This window comes from Haemaphysalis longicornis, unplaced genomic scaffold (assembly GCF_048455015.1).
Source record: "Haemaphysalis longicornis isolate Haplotype H1 unplaced genomic scaffold, Haemaphysalis longicornis Haplotype H1 scaffold_5, whole genome shotgun sequence".
Lineage (NCBI taxonomy): Eukaryota > Metazoa > Arthropoda > Arachnida > Ixodida > Ixodidae > Haemaphysalis > Haemaphysalis longicornis.
The window spans coordinates 42,262,762-42,279,880 of record NW_027526385.1 but is presented as its reverse complement, the minus strand read 5'-3'; the positions used below and the strand labels follow the sequence as shown (position 1 = coordinate 42,279,880).

General features: G+C 49.0%; 2 protein-coding genes across 2 annotated transcripts in view; one reads left to right on the top strand and one right to left on the bottom strand.

Annotated features, from left to right (window-relative positions):
* Nucleotides 1-7,801, top strand: part of Dhrs4 (Dehydrogenase/reductase 4) — a 62,022-nt gene extending 54,221 nt beyond the window's left edge. The window contains exons 8-9 of the mRNA XM_077670209.1: nt 1,312-1,367; nt 6,705-7,801. Coding sequence (XP_077526335.1) covers nt 1,312-1,367; nt 6,705-6,819 — 171 coding nt within the window. The 3' untranslated portion in view covers nt 6,820-7,801. The remainder of the gene's footprint in view (nt 1-1,311; nt 1,368-6,704) is intronic.
* Nucleotides 7,802-12,783: 4,982 nt separating this feature from the next.
* Nucleotides 12,784-17,119, bottom strand: part of LOC144139655 (uncharacterized) — a 36,465-nt gene continuing 32,129 nt past the window's right edge. Inside the window, exon 8 of the mRNA XM_077671948.1 lies at nt 12,784-13,068. Within this exon, the coding sequence (XP_077528074.1) occupies nt 12,897-13,068 (172 nt within the window). The 3' untranslated portion in view covers nt 12,784-12,896. The remainder of the gene's footprint in view (nt 13,069-17,119) is intronic.

Genomic DNA, 17,119 nt, shown 5'->3' with positions numbered 1-17,119 from the left:
AACGATTTGTGTGAACGCCGATAGAAAAGCCTAGGCGCCTATGCTTCTTGCATCCAAAAAATTGTTGCTAAGAGCTTTGGCGACATCTTGAGACAGCGATGGCGATGGGTGGGACGAAATTTCAGCTGTTTTGGCAGTTTCGGTTTCGTATCCGATTCTAACGCGCATGCGATTTTTCGGCCTATTTTTCTGGGAAAAAAGTGCGCGTTAGAATAGGGTAAGTATGGCATTAAGGAGTTGGCTACTATCGGCTGTGTATTTTTTATGTGACATATTTTCTAGTGTACAAGTTGCGTCATTGTAAAAGAGAACACTGCCGCGTGATAACCGTTTCTTGGAAAAATTCTGTAGCCAAGTTGCACTTTTGTACATTGCACCTCCCCCACTCTTCCCTCTTGAACAGAATTTTCGTACCTGCCGCAGTGGCTAAGGCATTCTGCTGTTGAGCAAGAGGTCGCGGGTTCGATTCCTGGCCGCGGTGGCCGCTTTTCTGATGGAGGCGAAAAGCAAAAACACCCGTGTGTACAAGATTTCGGCGCATGTTAAAGGTCCCCTGCAGCTGGTCAAAATTCATCCGGATCCCTCCACTATGGCGCGCCTCATCGCCAGCGTTGCGTCGGCGTGTTAAACCCTACAGTCAATCAGAATTTTCGTAAAAAATATTCTGTACGTAAAATGCAGTGGAGTAGCCATAAATTACACACATGTGCATGTATGTGCGCAAGCATGCTTGCTTCCCTTCAAAATTTGGCGACATATTTTAATGCATCCCCCCCCCCTTCCCCCAAGTATGCCCCTGATATGTTGCAATGCTTGCAATTTTTAAAAGAAGTCTCCCCTTGTACGTTAGAAAGCAAGCCGGGACTTCTGTATTGCTTGTATTCACTGGCAAGGCGCGCATGCAGCCAACCATGTGAATTCGGTGTCTGGTTACGTCGGGCTACGCGGGATGGCGGTAGTTGTCCGTGCTAAGCACATGACTGTGTTAGACGTTCCAAACTCTACCTCGACTCTGCCTCGACTCCAATCTGAGTGCAATTAATAACATCTCTGTTGACACCACCGTTGAGAATCGGGTTGAAACGGAGCAGACGACGCATGCCGGTGTTTTTTCCTTCTTCGGCGTGCGGCCGCAATGGCACAAGCCGCTCTATGTCCGTGGCGCATCGGCCATGGCTGTGGCCGTTTCCAGTGTTGCCATGTGAAGAAATGGACACCTAAACTTCTCAATGAATACCACCTATTGGTTGTGTTATGATCTTTGGCCTTGCAAACTGCTTAGTTTTTCTTTTGTATTTTTCGTCTGCGCAGCTGTGGCAGGAGTCTTCCATAGAAGAAGCTGTTCTCGCGCAGGTGCCTCAGAAAAGGTGAGACCCGGGCCAATGCTTTGCGGGAGCTCATTTGTGTGCATGGCGCAGAACAAGTTGGTTTGTGTTGACAGTTGTAGCAAAAATTTCGTAAAAAGCGACCAGTGACTGTGGTTCTCTACTCAAGTTTTTTTTTTTATATAGTCGCATAATATTACTTCATTATGGAGCAACACAGGCTGTCTTCCGGCACAGGCTACTGATTTCACAGTCATGCCGCATCCCTCCAGGGCTCAATGAGATGTTATCGTTGCTCAAAGGGCCCTGAAACTTCATGATGTTAATCTAGTTGGGGGAACTCCCGCAATTGTAAGTTTACATGCTCAAGAACACTGTGTGCCGAATATTGCTTTTTAGGGCACAGCCCTTTGGAGCCCGGTACCTGGGTTAAAAGTGGCGTCCGTCGCAGTCCGTGTAACTGAGTGAGCGAACGGAGTAGTGAAGGCAGAAAGAGGACTAAGAGGAGCGTCTGGTGAAAGGGTGAGGGGAAGGGCGGCACGCTTGGCTATGGTGTCATCTCTCACTGCCTCCCCCTCACACTTTTGCCATGCGTTGCCGTCAAGGAGTGACCTCCCTTTCGGACTTTCCCGAGACGCTGGTCCATTCGCCGCTCATCCGAACCATGTCATGTTTGCACGGGAGGTTCAAACACTATTTGCCACAGCAGATATGCGCCGTGACCAAGAAAAGAAGACTGCAGTTCGAGCTGCGCACAAATTTCACGTTGGGGAGTATGGTAGCGGCATTTTTTTTTACCTGAACTGGCTGCACTGGTGCAAGCAGTGCAGCATATGTTCATTTTTTTTTACTAATTGATATCCTTAGTAGCACTCTGCACTGTTCTACACGACACTGCACTAATCTGCACCAGTTCAGGTAAAAAAAAAATGCCCCTGGTAATCGTCAGTGCATTTTTGTCAACAGCAGAAAGTCCCCAGTTTTGCTGCAAAGCTTGCTACCTTGTTTATGTGCTTCATTTTCATCCCTGCTTTTACGTTTTATAAGAACAGAGTTCTTTTTTTTTAATGCACTTCCGCCAACAGGCAATCATCGTCCTCACGGCTGCTGACACTCCTCAATAATTAATACCATGCTCTGCTGTATGCTTGCGGGCTGTGGTGTTTCTCTGTTTATCCGTTCTTTTGTATACGTTATCATGCATGTTACCCCAAGGCAAGCATAAACTTTGTGAATTAGAATTAGGCTGGTAGTGTCTGCCCCACATCTTGTGTGTAGCAGCTGTGCACATATAAAAGTCTCATTGCGCAGCTCACATATTACCAACATAGCAACAGAGTGTGAAAAAAATTTAGTGCCCTTCCGCTCTGTGAAAAAGCATTACCAGCGAAGCTGGGCGTATTTGAAGAGCTGCACGGAACAAATCACATTATTTTGTAGCTTGTGATATTTAGCATACTTCCTATCCAAATAGCTGTATGAAACTTCAAGGACGAGAGCTTTATTCTGGCGGATAATTATGTGGCTGTCCAATTTCCTCCAGTAGAAGTCTAAGTACTGTCAGCAGACGGGAATTCCACAGTATTTATAGCACCACTGTGAACTATGTAATTTTGAAGAGTAGATGAAAGTTGGTGAAATGTTAGTCGTCATAGCAGGTAATTGTATATTTATTTTTTATTTTTTTATTCCCAATACCTCAGTGCCCGTTGGGCATTTTTGTAGGGGGGTTAATTATTAATCACAAAAACACAGTTAAACCTCGTTATAACGAAATTGAAGGGGCGCCGCTATTTGCTCGTTATAGCCAATATTTCGTCAAAGCCGTAGCCGACATTTACTGCAAATATTATGCATTGTAGTTACCTAAAACCATCCTAAAACAAAAAGCGGGCGAAATAGCATCTTGCCGCACGGCGGTAGTCAGTAAAATAAACACATTCCGGAGGTAAAAAGGAAAAGTCACGAACCTACTTTATTGCAGTTCAAAACTCGTATTTCAAACAGACTTGGCTACGAAGAAATCCGTAATTGGACGTTGATGCACCTTCCTGATGCGAGCGATGGCTCGCTCAGCAGCGGCCGCTATGTTCTCGCCATCTTCGCCGCCCTCGTGCGCGCCGAAGTAGCGGCGCAGCACGTCCACCGCATCTATATAGTGCCTCCGACGCCGTCCTTAGCGCTTCCTTTCACGCTACGTGCAACAGCGCTGACGATGGACTCTCGGTTGCTCCCGATGGTGGACAGCGTACTCGTCCACACGTCAGTCTCTTGCCACCTTACCACGGAGTGCACCTTACCTTCCTTCGCGCCTGATGCGACGGCTTTTATCATAGCTGTCTTCTGTTCAAGCGTGATAGTCTTTCGCTTTCGCTTCCCGCCTGCCGCACTCGCGTTGTTGGAATCACGCGGGCAGTACGACGATAAAGACTGCCAAAACCGACGCACACACAACTACGCAGCGACGTCGGCGATACGAACAGGGGAGGAGGGGGGAGAAGGCGACGCAACCGCGCGCGCCGTGTGCATTGGGGCTCTTCTCGGACTCACCGCGGATAGTCCGCGGGTAGACCGAGGATTCGCCGAAGCCATAGGGATACATGGGAAAATCGAACGTCGGACTGCTTCTCGGGGAGCCCACGGTGAGTCCGAGACTGTAAATCGAAGGGCCCCATTGCCTGCATGCCGTGCGCAGCGAGAGGAGGGTGGGAATGGCTTCGCGGGCGCAGCGTCCGCACGACGCGCCATCCAGCTTCGCGCGCGTGGCGGGAGTTTTGAACTGCTAATACAGTTGCCGCGTCGTGCACTGACTGAAATCCGCGTTGCGCACTGTTGTAAAATTAGCTCAAAATTTGATTTCTCGACGAAATTTGTTCGTTGTATCCCGTAACGGGCAAATTTTACCTCGTAACGAGGTTTTAAATACATTGTCTTCTATGGGGACTTTCAAGGGGAATTACTATTTCCTCGTTATATCCATTATTTCGTTATAGCCTGTCTTGTTATAACGAGGTTTAACTGTAATCATACAAATGCAGGCTGTGGAATGGGAATACAAGTTTATCTCGGTAATGGGAACATAGCAACAGAACATAATTCAAAACATAGCAACAATATACGGTCAAAAGCAATAAAATCAAATGTCGGCATTCAGGAAACACTCTCAAAAGCAAATTTCTTTTCATCTTTTCTTTTGTCATTTTTCTTTTTTTTTTTTTTCAGTATAATTCATTTCTCTGGGGTAGTTTCAAAAAAACAAGAGTTACAGCCATTCTCTGTAACCATGCTCCCGTCATAGTCAGCCATGTACTGGAAGCACACGGTAATTTTGCAACATTTACAACTTCATTGCGACTTGTGTGCTAGTGTGAACTAGCATAACGACAGCGATAGTCACCCCAGCAACCAATTTCAGCACGATTCTTCTTCAAGGTACCTTCATCAGATATAAAGCTACAGCGCATTCACCAGAAAGTTGGATTTGTTCTGAGATTCAGGCTTTTTTCTACACACCCTGTCAACACATGCAGTTTTGGTGACAACCTAGCCTATAATGGCTCCACTTTAAATAGGGACTGAGTTACGTAAGTGGATTTACAAAACTTAAATATGCTATTTGTAGCTCCCTTTGTTTAGTCTCGCTTCCTCCATGCCCGAAACAGAAGTTGGTGGATGTGTAGGATAGTTGCAGCCCTTTCAGGCAGTATTGAAGCAAAGCAGAAGACCAGCGAAAATAATACCCCTGTCACACGGGCTCTTTCAATCGCGATTGAGTCGATCCGGATTGAGCTCAATCCAGATCGGGCGCTGCTACACAGCAGTTTTAAGCGCAGTCGAGACCAATCCCGCTCGAACGCAGTCCTGGTTCCCCAAGCACGATTGAGGCAATTGAGGGCTTCCAAGCACAATCGAACGAAAGGGGTGATACTCTCGTCCCCGCTGAGTAATGGCACAGAAGGTGACAACTACAACTAACGCCATAAATTGTGTCAAATAACTTGACCCAAATAAGTGTGCGGTAACATTTACTTAGTTACGTATACCTACGACCGCGCGAAGTTACCAGACGCCGGCCGCGAAGTACATTTTTAGCTCCATCTGGAGTACATGAGAGCAACCCGTGGAACTTCTCGATCGGCATTGTAACGTGCCATGTAGCAGCGGTGATGCATCAAGCGCACTCGAAAAGTCAATCTGGCTTCGCTTCAATCGGGATTGAAAGTGACCGTGTGACATGGGTATAAATCTTTGTGCTCAGCCTAGCATGCATTTTCTTTTTCTTTAATTAATTTAGAAATGCAGAGGTGTATGAATATTCGGAACTTAGATTAGTTTGCAAATAGTGTTTGCTATTTGATTCGATTCGAAGCGCAGTTTTATTGTTCGGAAGATTTGAATATTCAAAACTTGTGAATAATAAAGCAAGAAAAGTTGGCTGTGCCGCGCGACAAACAAACTTTCAAACTTCACTCCGGGGCATGTTCCTTTGTGTTCGCTTTCTCACACGAAGCCAAAGCTGTGCAAAAAGGTCAAACATGTAAGCCTTGCGCACAAAAGTGTGTGTTAAACTGTGATGTATGTTAGCTCAAGTTTAATGGTACAGAATTTATAATTCTGGTGTCTTACATGATGGTATCTTACGTGACCATATTTGTTGAGAAAACACCATGTTTCACAAAAAGAATGTTTTCTGCCTTAACGAAACCAAGCCAGGTAAAAATACGGTCAGAAACAAAGCAAAGGCAGAAAACAGCCTGTCGCAGTATGGTGGCGCCATCTATGTTGACTAACAGTAAACGATGATTGATTGTAGGGTTTAACGCGCTGACACAACGCAGGCGATAAGGCGCACTGTAGTGGAAGGCTCCGGATTCATTTTGACCACCAGGTGATCTTTGACGTGCACCGAAATCTCGTACACACGGGCGTTTTTTGTTTTCGCCTCCATCAGAAAAGCGGCCGCTGCGGCAGGAATCTTATCCGCGACCTCGTGCTCATCAGCGCAACACCTTAGCCACTGAGCCATCGCGGCGGGTAACTAAGAGTAAACATGGTTCCGCAGCACACTAGGTTTACCTTGAAGACCTGCTCTTGTGATGTCATTGCAGACTTCACGAAAACACACGATTCGGCGGTAGAATCAGAATTTGGACTTAATGATAAATTCCTCAGTGAATAAAGCATCGTTTGCTTCTGGACAAGCGCTGGGGCTCTACAACACATCAAATCTTTCGAATAAAACAAACTTGTATATTGTGCGCATGGCCCCTTTAATATAAGGGGTTAAAGGTGCTTTGATTTTTTACGTTTTACGGACAGGCAGGGTGTCAAGGGTTCGAGAAATGCTGTTGTGCTTGAATTTTTGTGTCGCATTCGCAGGCTCGGAACGCCCGAGGACTGTGCCGGGGTCGTGTCATTCCTAGTCTCCGATGACGCCCGCTACGTCACTGGAGAAAATGTTCCCGTTGCCGGAGGTTTCTTCTGCAAACTCTGAATGAATGGGCTTCCACAGTGGACATGCGCGATGTCTGGGTGTGAAACAAGTGTGCGGCACTGGTTTGGCACCCCTGTTGCGATTCGCCTATATATTTTACATATAATGATAAGGTTAAGCATCATGGGTCACTTCTGGTACCTTGTTAAACTGTGAAAATGTACCAGTCCCAATCCGTAGTTTGGGCGGGATCTCAAAGAACAGAGTGCCATGTGTCTAGATCAAGCACTTTCTTCTATTGCAACCAGAGAAAGAATACATGGTTACATCAGTTCTGAGGACTTTGTAACAATCGTACTTCCGGACGGTCACTTTGATTACTGCAGGGTAGAAAAACAAAAATAAAAAATAAAAAAAAGTCTTGTTACGCTGTTTTTTTTTTCTTTTATTTTTATTTTTAACTTTCTGGGGGATAGGTGGTGTGCCAGTTAGGATACATTGTTTGATTTTAGAAGGCTAGTCCTGTCACAATATATGCATACATTCATTGGCACCAAATTTCTGACATGCTTATTAAATGAGCTGCAATTGAAACTTACCAGTTGAACGTGGTGTGAAAATAGTTCATACAAAACTGAACGGAAAACCTTCTGGTTTGTTTTTGTGTGACCTTAGGCAAAAATTGTTACTTTTTTGCTGTAAAAGAATAATGCTGGTATCGAAAAGTGCGGACGATATTGCTCTGGTTGCAAGATAACATGAGCATATGGTGTGAGTGCACATGCATATAAAGTTTGACATGCTTAATGGCAGTAGTGGAAGCCGTACTCTTGAACAAAGTGGGTGGCTGCATTGTTTAAAGGCCGCCACATTTGTTGACATTGGTGTTCCCCAGATTTGTTACGAAGCGCTCTGTGATTGTTCACACGAAATCCCTGTTTTTACGACTGTGCCATGCGCTGGTGCTTTTCATCTGTTGTTTGGAGTGACGCATATCATGTTCCTGTTATTTCGGCGGCAATAAAAGTTGGTGTTTTTCAAATGGTCAAGTCTGATTCCGTACACCGCTCGCACGTATGCGTGTTTTTATGTAAGCTGCAGCAATAGAAGGCAGAGAAGACTAAAGCCGCTAACTAAGGTTTGCGAGCATTTTTAATCACAAAATCATGATGCAGATGTAGCTAAGTGTCATAGACTTATTCATCAAAAGTGCTAGAAAAGTGCAATGTTGGCTGGTATACTTGTGCGTCGTCGGGTTGGTTGACTTGTACATTTCACGTTGGTAAGTAGCAACTGCTGGCAGTTTAAAGGTATGTACAGTCAGCGTAAATCTATCGGAGACACATGAAATGGAAAAAATGTGAAATTGGAACGTACATCGAACAGTGCCATCACTGCCTCTGAGCAGAAATGGGTTACTAAAACAGCATACCAATGAAAAAATGTACAGTGCAGGGAAGCAAACAAACGAAAAGCTTGCCTGGTTGTCTAGGATTAGCTTGATTATCATGCTTTCTGCTGCTTCAATGACACACACACGGCATAGGCATTATGTTACTCGTATATTTATCAAGCGGCTCCGGCGAAGCGTCGCCAATCGCCTTAGAGCTAAGCTGGTTCCACAGGCGCACGCCGGTGTTGCTGCGACGCACGAGCCAACGGTTCCACACCCGGCCACCCCTCGCATGATCATCAAGTGGACCGGGCCACCACGTGCCGCGCTTGCACATCACAGCTCTCCAGGAGCCACGCAAAACTGCTCAACCTTGGCCAGTGTAGCTCACGCTACAAAATGAACGAAGCTCACACTAATGCACAAGACTTGTGTACGCAATATTTTACGAACATCACGACAGTTTAAATCTACGATTGCAGCAGATATGCTTCTTCGCTGCTTCCGCGACGACCTTTACACCATCATTGTTGCCATAAGTATGAGCGTCTTTCATTTTTTTATGTCCCATTTCGGGCAAGTGTTGCCACGACAACGGTGAGCTCTGGAGGTTTTTTTTTTTTTTTTGGCCAATCTTGCCAATATTCAAAGTGGGTATGCTTGGCTTGACAAACGTGCGCAGGGGTCGCTGGGCACTCGTTGGGAGGCGGGAACATGCGAGCGCTAGGAATTTTCTCAATTTTGTTAACTGCCGGGCGGTCGCCGCACGGCCAGCGCTCACATGCACACGGCCGGCAATTTCTTAGCATTTTTAACTGCGAACACAAAAACTTTGGATTTGCTGAAGAGCTTCCTCTTAATAGATATTAAACATACTATAGACTTAGAATGGCGCGTTCAGTGCTAACTTCTTCGCACGGCAAATATGAATGCATCAATGTGTATCGTGAAGGATTGCCAGTACTAATCGATTTTTTTTTTCCCCGAGGAGAGCTTCACTGATGTACTGACTCAAACTTTCACGGCCCTATGATTTCATGTGTATACATGGATTGCTGTCGCGGTCCACAATCCATTAGCCTCTACCTTTGATGCTCGCATAGTCTGGTATTTAGGCAGCTGCCAATTCAACCTGCATATATATGCATGTTGTTCCTTCGTACTTGTTCTGCAATTTTGTGTTGTCTGCCATTTGACAGGCATTTCTTGAAATTTGCTGCTGGGCTTGGCTAAGAGAATATCCTTGCGTAATTTTTACTGTGGAACTGTTATGTGTGAGTTTCCAGATCGATGCATGCGTAGACCAGAAAACCTTGTAGCGTCGATACAGCTAAGGATACCTGTGTTGTGCTCTCTCCACTCGCCACCTGGGCGTTGTCGAGGGGCGCTTCACAACTGTGGCACTATCTCTTCACTTGCCACCAGTGTGTCGTCCAAAGATTGCGCTATAACCATGTATACGTACAAATGAACAACCCAAGCAACCATGGATGTCGGTGGGACGTCCGAAAAGCAGCCGAACGTCCGATATGCCAAGTTTGGATGACCACTGTACGTCCATGTTATATTGTACATTTGCGTATGTACAGTGGACACCCAGCGACGGATGTACAGAAGGATATACACTTTCGTATGTGCGGATGACACCTGCCTGTGGACGCACAAAGTTACCACGAAGCGTCAAATAATGGCATAAATTGAATATAAAAGCTACTTTGCTTTTCAATTAAAAAGATTTGTACATCAACACCCTGACTTGTATATCAGAAGTTTCATCTGTGTGTTCCTAAAATGAAGCCTATTTTTCATTTTTTAAAACACCTCAACGACTCCAACGATGATCTCTTTGCGGAAGAGTATGTCCTCATCATCATCAGCCTATCTACGCCCACTGCAGGGAAAAGGCCTCTCGCATATAAGAGTATAAAAGAATTGAAAACCGCTACAATCAGTTTCTGCTGAACGTGCAAAATACATCCAATTCCGGACGTCCGAATGGACGCACGGCAATATTAAATCCGGACAAGCCCACCGGCTCTGAAACCAACATGCAGCGGACGTCCGCTAGAGCCGGAATGAACGTACGTTGGACGGCCGATGGACATCTGGTGGTTGCTTGGGTACTAAACTACTTATAAAACTGGAAATAGCCAATTTGTACCTCTTTAACTGGCGATGTCATGCGCTGCATAGCTCTGCTGGTCATCCTCCTTCACAGTGTCCAAAGGCTCATGGGTACGTCGTCTGTTGCCGCCACTTCCGGTTCGAGATCTCGCCTGCCCTCCCGTACGCCTGCGTGCGCCGGCGGCTGTCAGGAGCGTGTGCGTGTTGTTTATTTGTCACAGGGTGCTTACTTGTCAGATAAACCCCTGGAAGGGTCAATCGGGTTTATTTGTGGAATTCCCGATGCATGAGCGTTTTTTTTTAAATGCAGAGCATTTCAGTAACTCACGATGTCACCCGCGTTGACGTCCGTAGTCCGCACCGCACCCCTCCCTACTATATAAAAAAAACTATCCGGCACCCGGTTTCGATCCCTCGACCCTGCGGGCGGAACGCAATGTACATGGTGCTCTACCCACTGCGCCACAAAGCCGACACAGAATGGGACGCTACGAACGCGCCTTATATCGTTGACTCATTCAAATTACTGCTGACGAGCGCTCTCTCGTCAGCAGTTGCCACAAGTGCAACAACATTAACGTAACGCAAACTACTTAACGTCGTGCGCCCCGGAAATGCTCTGCATTTGATCGTGCCCCTCGCGAGGGGGATGTTTCACTGCGTCTTCTCTCGGTCGCGGGACCCGTGGCGCCATCTGGCGGAGGCGCGGCACAACTCGTAGCACTTTCTTTGAAAAAGCGCCTCGAAAGCGCGGCAAATATGAAATAGGGATGACGCGCTTTCGAGGCAATCCGCCGACGCGGCTGTTTCTTCCTCCATGTCTCGCTGCGCTCTTCTCGTCGTGATTTTTATTCCCATCTCAACGAGTCGTCGTCGTCTCAACACCGCAGCGGTGCATCAGAACGCAGCGCAGATGAAGCATGAACCCCTCCAAGCATCATTACCATCCGTCTTGAACGAAGGCGAAGGAGAACAACGGGCAATTATTCACCCATTCCCCATAAAGAAAAAAAACTAAAACAAGTTGTAGCCAGTGTGATATCTGCTGAAAAAGCGGAGCTGTATTTCTCTTGCGTCCGCTCCAATGTCAACGGGCGCTCGTCCGAGAACGGCAGCACCGTCGCCGCGCAAAATCTACGGTTCGCGCAAAAGAAAAGGCAACTAAACATTCCTCTTCTTCCTCTTGCGGGAGGTAGAGGAACGTGCGCGGCGAGACCACTGCGCCCTCTATCGGCGGGTCTGGGAACCTGCCTCTACCCATACGTGACGCCCGACCTACAGTAGACGGACAAAACGGCTCGACCTGCAAGAGCCCCGCTGTTAAAATGGTTGCCCTGTGTTCTTTTTTAACGTTCTTATAGAATTATGTACCGTGATCTGGAGGTCTGTCTTATCTATTTCCGGTGGAAACAGATAAACAACGAGCACATACGCAGGTGAAAGCCGACGGGGTACGGGAGGACAGGAGAGCTCCCGAACCGGAAGTGGCGGCTCTCCGCGGGAGAAAACAATGCACCCATAAGCCTTTGCACTTTTTACCGGTCACCTATTAGTTCCATCCTCAGTGTATCTTGGCCTAAAAATCTGAAGGTGTCCGGAACCGTCTGACTACCCGTTATCATAAAATCCTGGTACTTCCGTACACGTCGGTGTTTTAATTCTAGAATACAGTCTTCATAAAAAATGAGGTGCAACATAAACAGATGGGTGTATCCAAAGGGCAAGAGCACGTGCAGCAAAAAATTACCATGTGGCTGCTTGTGGCACATACCAGTAGATGTTCTCGTCAACTACTTTCTACCTGCAAAGACCTATGTTCAAGGATGGCACATCCTCCAACTCCACTGTTCGTCTGATTGTAGTATAATGACGACGCGACACGTGTCCCTAGCTTTCTAGAAGGGTGTGATCCATATGCGAACTAAAGATCATTATCAGTCACTATTCAATCAGGGCACAGTTGCTTTCAGGAGCTGATGAATGAAGCAAACACTTCAGGTCCCTTTGAATAATGATAAGGCAGTAGCAATTTTCTGAAGCTGATTGCATTATTACTAATGTGGACCATACGCTCTACAGATGTTCAACAGATTGAGTGGGAGCGTGCTGCATATAGCTTCACCTATCAGTCGCTTGACAGATAATGCGTTTCCCACTCTAGTTTTGCGCGCTTGTCACTTCCCCAGAGCTCCTGTCTAACCCATTGGCTAACATTCTCACAACGCCTCGACATCCTCTGTGGGCATTCCGATTCTTTAACGTTTTTTCTGAAAGATGAAACAGACAACTGAAAGTCTTTGTATCCCCCCGTAATGTATTTCCAGTAGTAGCATGCATTGTCACAATCATTGTTATGAAACAACTTCCGCACTGCTTTTAAATGTGAAAAAAAATCACTTTAATGCATGCCGAAATTCGCTAATCTCAAAAATACTGATCAGCCAGGTGTAGCCTATTTCTCTAGCACAATGGTATACGAGAAAACAGATACGTAAAGTTAACGTTTTTAAAAAAAGAATATTAAGCTGCAATATCGTCGAGGGACATCAAAATCAAATGATGATGCTCGAGCCCTTGTTCCGCTGCCTGGCAGGTCTTTGGCGCAGTGATCCGTGAATGGCTAAGTATGCACAGAATCCTCGGTGTCCACAGCTATGGTCGGCAGGGCAGCTGTCTTGGTCGACTGACCAGCAAAATCAGCCGGCTCTTTCTTCGTGTCGACAGCGGCGGTCAGATTGTCTGCTGGCCCGGTCGGCTCACTAGCAACGTCAGCCGGTTTCTCCACGGTCTCCCTGCAAGCATGAGTTCAAGAGGGACACTCAGGATTAGGAGTCAACGGATGCATTCCTCAAATAGATGTTGTGTCCTGCACACATTGTATCTGTAGGTGTCTCGATGTATATGTCGTGCCTCTCTACTTGAAGCAGCTGTAGCCGAACTTGCTGTTTCGTTTATTGAAACCAATAAAGCTAAGAAAATGTATTACTAAAGTACGTTGGTCTAGTTGGTAAGAAGTGAGCATACTGGTAAACAGTGTGAGAACACAACTGTAAGGAAGATTTTGCTTTGTTTCACAGTCCCATCGATCTTTGCGCTGTGTTGAAGTTTGGAGAAAAAAAAAAGTGTCAAAACAAAATTTTAATTTTCTTTGCTTTCTTTTATACACGCTTCCTACTATATAGGAATAAATGACTTTTGACATCAGATGTAAAAAAAATGGAAGGGGCACCAATACGCCAGCACAAAGAGATTGATCGATTTATTGTGGGGTTTAACACACCGACACAGGCGATGAGGCGCGCCGTAGTGGAGGGCTCCGGTTTAATTTTGACCACCTGGGGATCTTTATCGTGCGCCGAAATCTCGAACACACGGGCGTTTTTGCTTTTCGCCTTTATCAGAAACCGCACAAAGGGATGAGGAATTGCAAAGGTGTTTTGGGTCCATTTTAGCGCGGGCCAGCAATTTCTTCTTTGCTTTGCCAACCTTGCATCACATATGAAAAAGCCGCCCGCATCTTCCCACGGTGGGAACTCGAGTAAATGCGTCGCATCTACTCGAGTCAAGCAAAGTGTCACGTCAAGCAAAGCCAAGCAAAGACGCCCTTGACTGAATTCCGAACGCGCGCTCCGCCGCTTATATACGTTGAGGGGACTGCGTAAGCCGGTCCCAGTCGACGACGTTGGCGTACTTGTAAAGCGGCGTGGACTCTAGGTGTTTGAGCCAAGCGCAGATGTTGCTTCGCCGGAGAACGGCACACCGGTTATATGCGCAGCGCGCCCGAAGGAGAGGAAACCGGTGGTGGTGGTGGTTGTGGTTCGCGACGGGAAAATGAAAGGAAATTCACTGGGGATATTTTGAGCTCGGCAGGGAGCTCACCTGCATACAACCCAGTGCAGGGGAAGGGAAGTAGAGGGGGAGTGATAGGATAAAGTAGAGAGAGAGAGAGAGAGAGAGAGAGAGAAAGGTATAAAGAGAGCTGTCAGTCCGGGCACACCAGTCAATCACTGCACTCCGGGCTACAGCCGCTGCGTGAGGCCGGTCGTCTCCAGGAAGTGAAGCAGATAAGTGAACACTTCCCGTTGGGTTGCCGCAGGTCCCTTCAGGAACAGAAGGTCTTCCATGTCGGCGCTGGGAAGGCCTCGACGCTGGAGCGCTCGGTGGAGCTCTGCTCTCGGGCCTGCGTGGTGGGGGCAGAAGCAGAGTAGGTGCTCGAGCGTCTCCAGTTCGGAACAGTCCGCACATGTAGGGGAGTCCTTGCGGCCGTGTCGGTGCAGACGCTCCGCCACATTGCAGCAGTTCAGCCGCATGCGGAGAAGCAGGCAGCGGGCGTCCCTGCTGATGCGTGCGGGCAACGGTCTGGGCGCCAGGCCGCTCACGACCCGAGGACAACGGACACTACCGTGGCCAGCGTCTACATCCGGCCGCAGAAACCATGGGACGCCGTGGCGCTGTGCCGGCTGCGCGCAAACGTGGGCTCGGACGCTGTACTGTGCGGCGACTTCAATGCACATCACCCTGCCTGGGGGAGTCATCGAGCCACCCGAAGGGGACGAGAGCTGTTAGACGCCATCACCACCTGTGGACTGCACGTGGCCAACACCGGCAGCCCTACTTTCGTCCGCCCATGTCGTCGCAGTGGCACGGTCCAGCAGTCATGCATCGACCTAACCCTGGTGACGCAGCGGTGCGCCTATTCCTGGGAGACCGCCGCCAGCACGTGGGGTTCTGACCACTACCCCATACTGGTCACCCCCGGGAACCACCGCAAGCGAGCCGACACAAGGGCTTACGCAGTCACTAGCTGGGTCGACTTCCGCAAGGAAATGACCAAATGCACCGAGGATCCTGAAGTCGACTTCCTCGCAGCAGTCGTGCAGAGCGCCGACAAGGCAACGGTACGGGGAGAGGTACCTCTCTGCACGCCACTCCCGGACATGCAGCTGCTGCGGCTTCGGGCCCGCCGCAACCAGCTACAGAGGAAGGCTTTGCGAAGCAAGCGTCCAGAGGATTGGACGGAGTACCGGCGGGCGGACGCCCAATGCCGCCGACGGGCACGGCAGCGTCGCAGGCAGGGCTGGGAGTCGCTGTGTTCGTCCATGGACTCTCGTAAGGACCCGGGAAGAGCCTGGCGTATCTTTAAGGCTCTGCTGGGGCCTACCACCACCAGCCGGCGTCCCCTGCATGCGGTCGCCATATCCCTGGGCATCACAGAAGGGGCCCTGGCGGAGCTGTTCGCCGACCAGTTTGCCAAGGCCGCTCAAACCCCGCCTCCAGTTCCTGCGGCCTCACCCGACGCGGAGCCAGCCGCCCCACACGACCAGAAAGTGGTGTCCCTCTGCTCCACGGACATCACGCTCCGTGAGCTGCAGGCCGCCCTGAATCGATGCTCCAAGCGGCGGAGCGCTCCTGGTATGGACGGGGTTACGTACCAGATGCTGCGGAACCTGGACGTGACTCAGTTAGAGCCGCTTCTGCGACTGTTCAATCGGGTCTGGCGGACTGGTGTCCTCCCTCCACCCTGGCTCGTGGGGCTCATCTCGCCAATTCTCAAGGTCGGCAAGCCCCCGACGGAGCCAGAGTCCTACCGTCCCGTGTCCCTGACGTCGGCTGCTGGGAAGGTCATGGAGAGTGCAGCCCTTGCCCGTCTCGAGTGGATTGCCGACCACAGCGGCGTCTTCCGGGAGCAGCAAAGCGGCTTCAGGCGGCACCGCTGCACGGCTGACTCCCTGGGGGACGTCATCTCCATGCTGGAACAGGCCCGCCATGACAAGGAGGTGGCCTTCCTGCTCCTGCTGGACATGCGGTCGGCATTCGACACGGTTGCCCACGGGGCCATCCTGGAGGCCCTGGACGGCATGGGCGTTGTGGGGCGCCTAGGAGGCTACATCCGGGCGTTCCTGCGTGACCGGACCCTGCGGGTGAAGGTAGGCCGGGCGACCAGCAGTCCTCGAGACGTCCGCTCCGGGGTGCCCCAGGGAAGCGTGCTGAGCCCGTTTCTTTTCAACTTGGTGCTGGCTCCTCTCCCCGACTGCATCCCTCCAGGCTTGCGACACCCAGTAGAGGTGGCGGTGTGAGGAAACCGCGGAAGAGAGAGTACTGCACATGCGCCGGCCCCAGCGCGTCTGCCGCGGCTATGACGCAACGTGCCGCGGATATGACGCAACACAATCCAACACAATCCACTTTAATCCAATCCAATCCAATCCAAATCCAACCCAATCTACCGTAAAAACCCGCGTATAATACGAGGTTTTTTTTTCCAAATTTTACTATGTAAAATTTGTGCCTCGTATTATATGTGGATCCCAAAGTTTTCAGCCAAAATTTTGCACTTTCAGTTTCGGCTTCAGCGGTGGGTGCGCCATCTTACGGTGGCGTTAGCTGGCTGCTGCTTCTCTCAGCCGGCGCCATTTTGATTGTTTTGACCACGCGAAGGATCGGCACGTTCACCGCAAGTCTATCACGACGTCGGGTGCACGAAGGCAGTATTCGGCTGCAAGTAAAAGAAAAGTTATTTTATGTGCCGAGACCATCAGGAATTGCGCCGCAGGACGGCAGTTCGGCGTCACCGAAGGCAGCATTCGCAGGTGGAAAAAGCAATTGGTGCTTGACTGGATAAAGTCTGTGTGGTGTCGGCGGCCTGGAGCACTCATGGGGGTTCCCGTCAGTGCTCGTGTTGGATGCCTTTTGCTGCCACCTGGCCGATTCCGTGAAGAAGTTGTTGCGCGAATCCCGCACCGAACTCATTGTCATTCCAGGAGGAATAACATCCCAGCTGCAACCGCTAGACGTTTGCATCAACAAGCCTTTCAAAGACTGCATCAGGTTCTGGTACCAAGA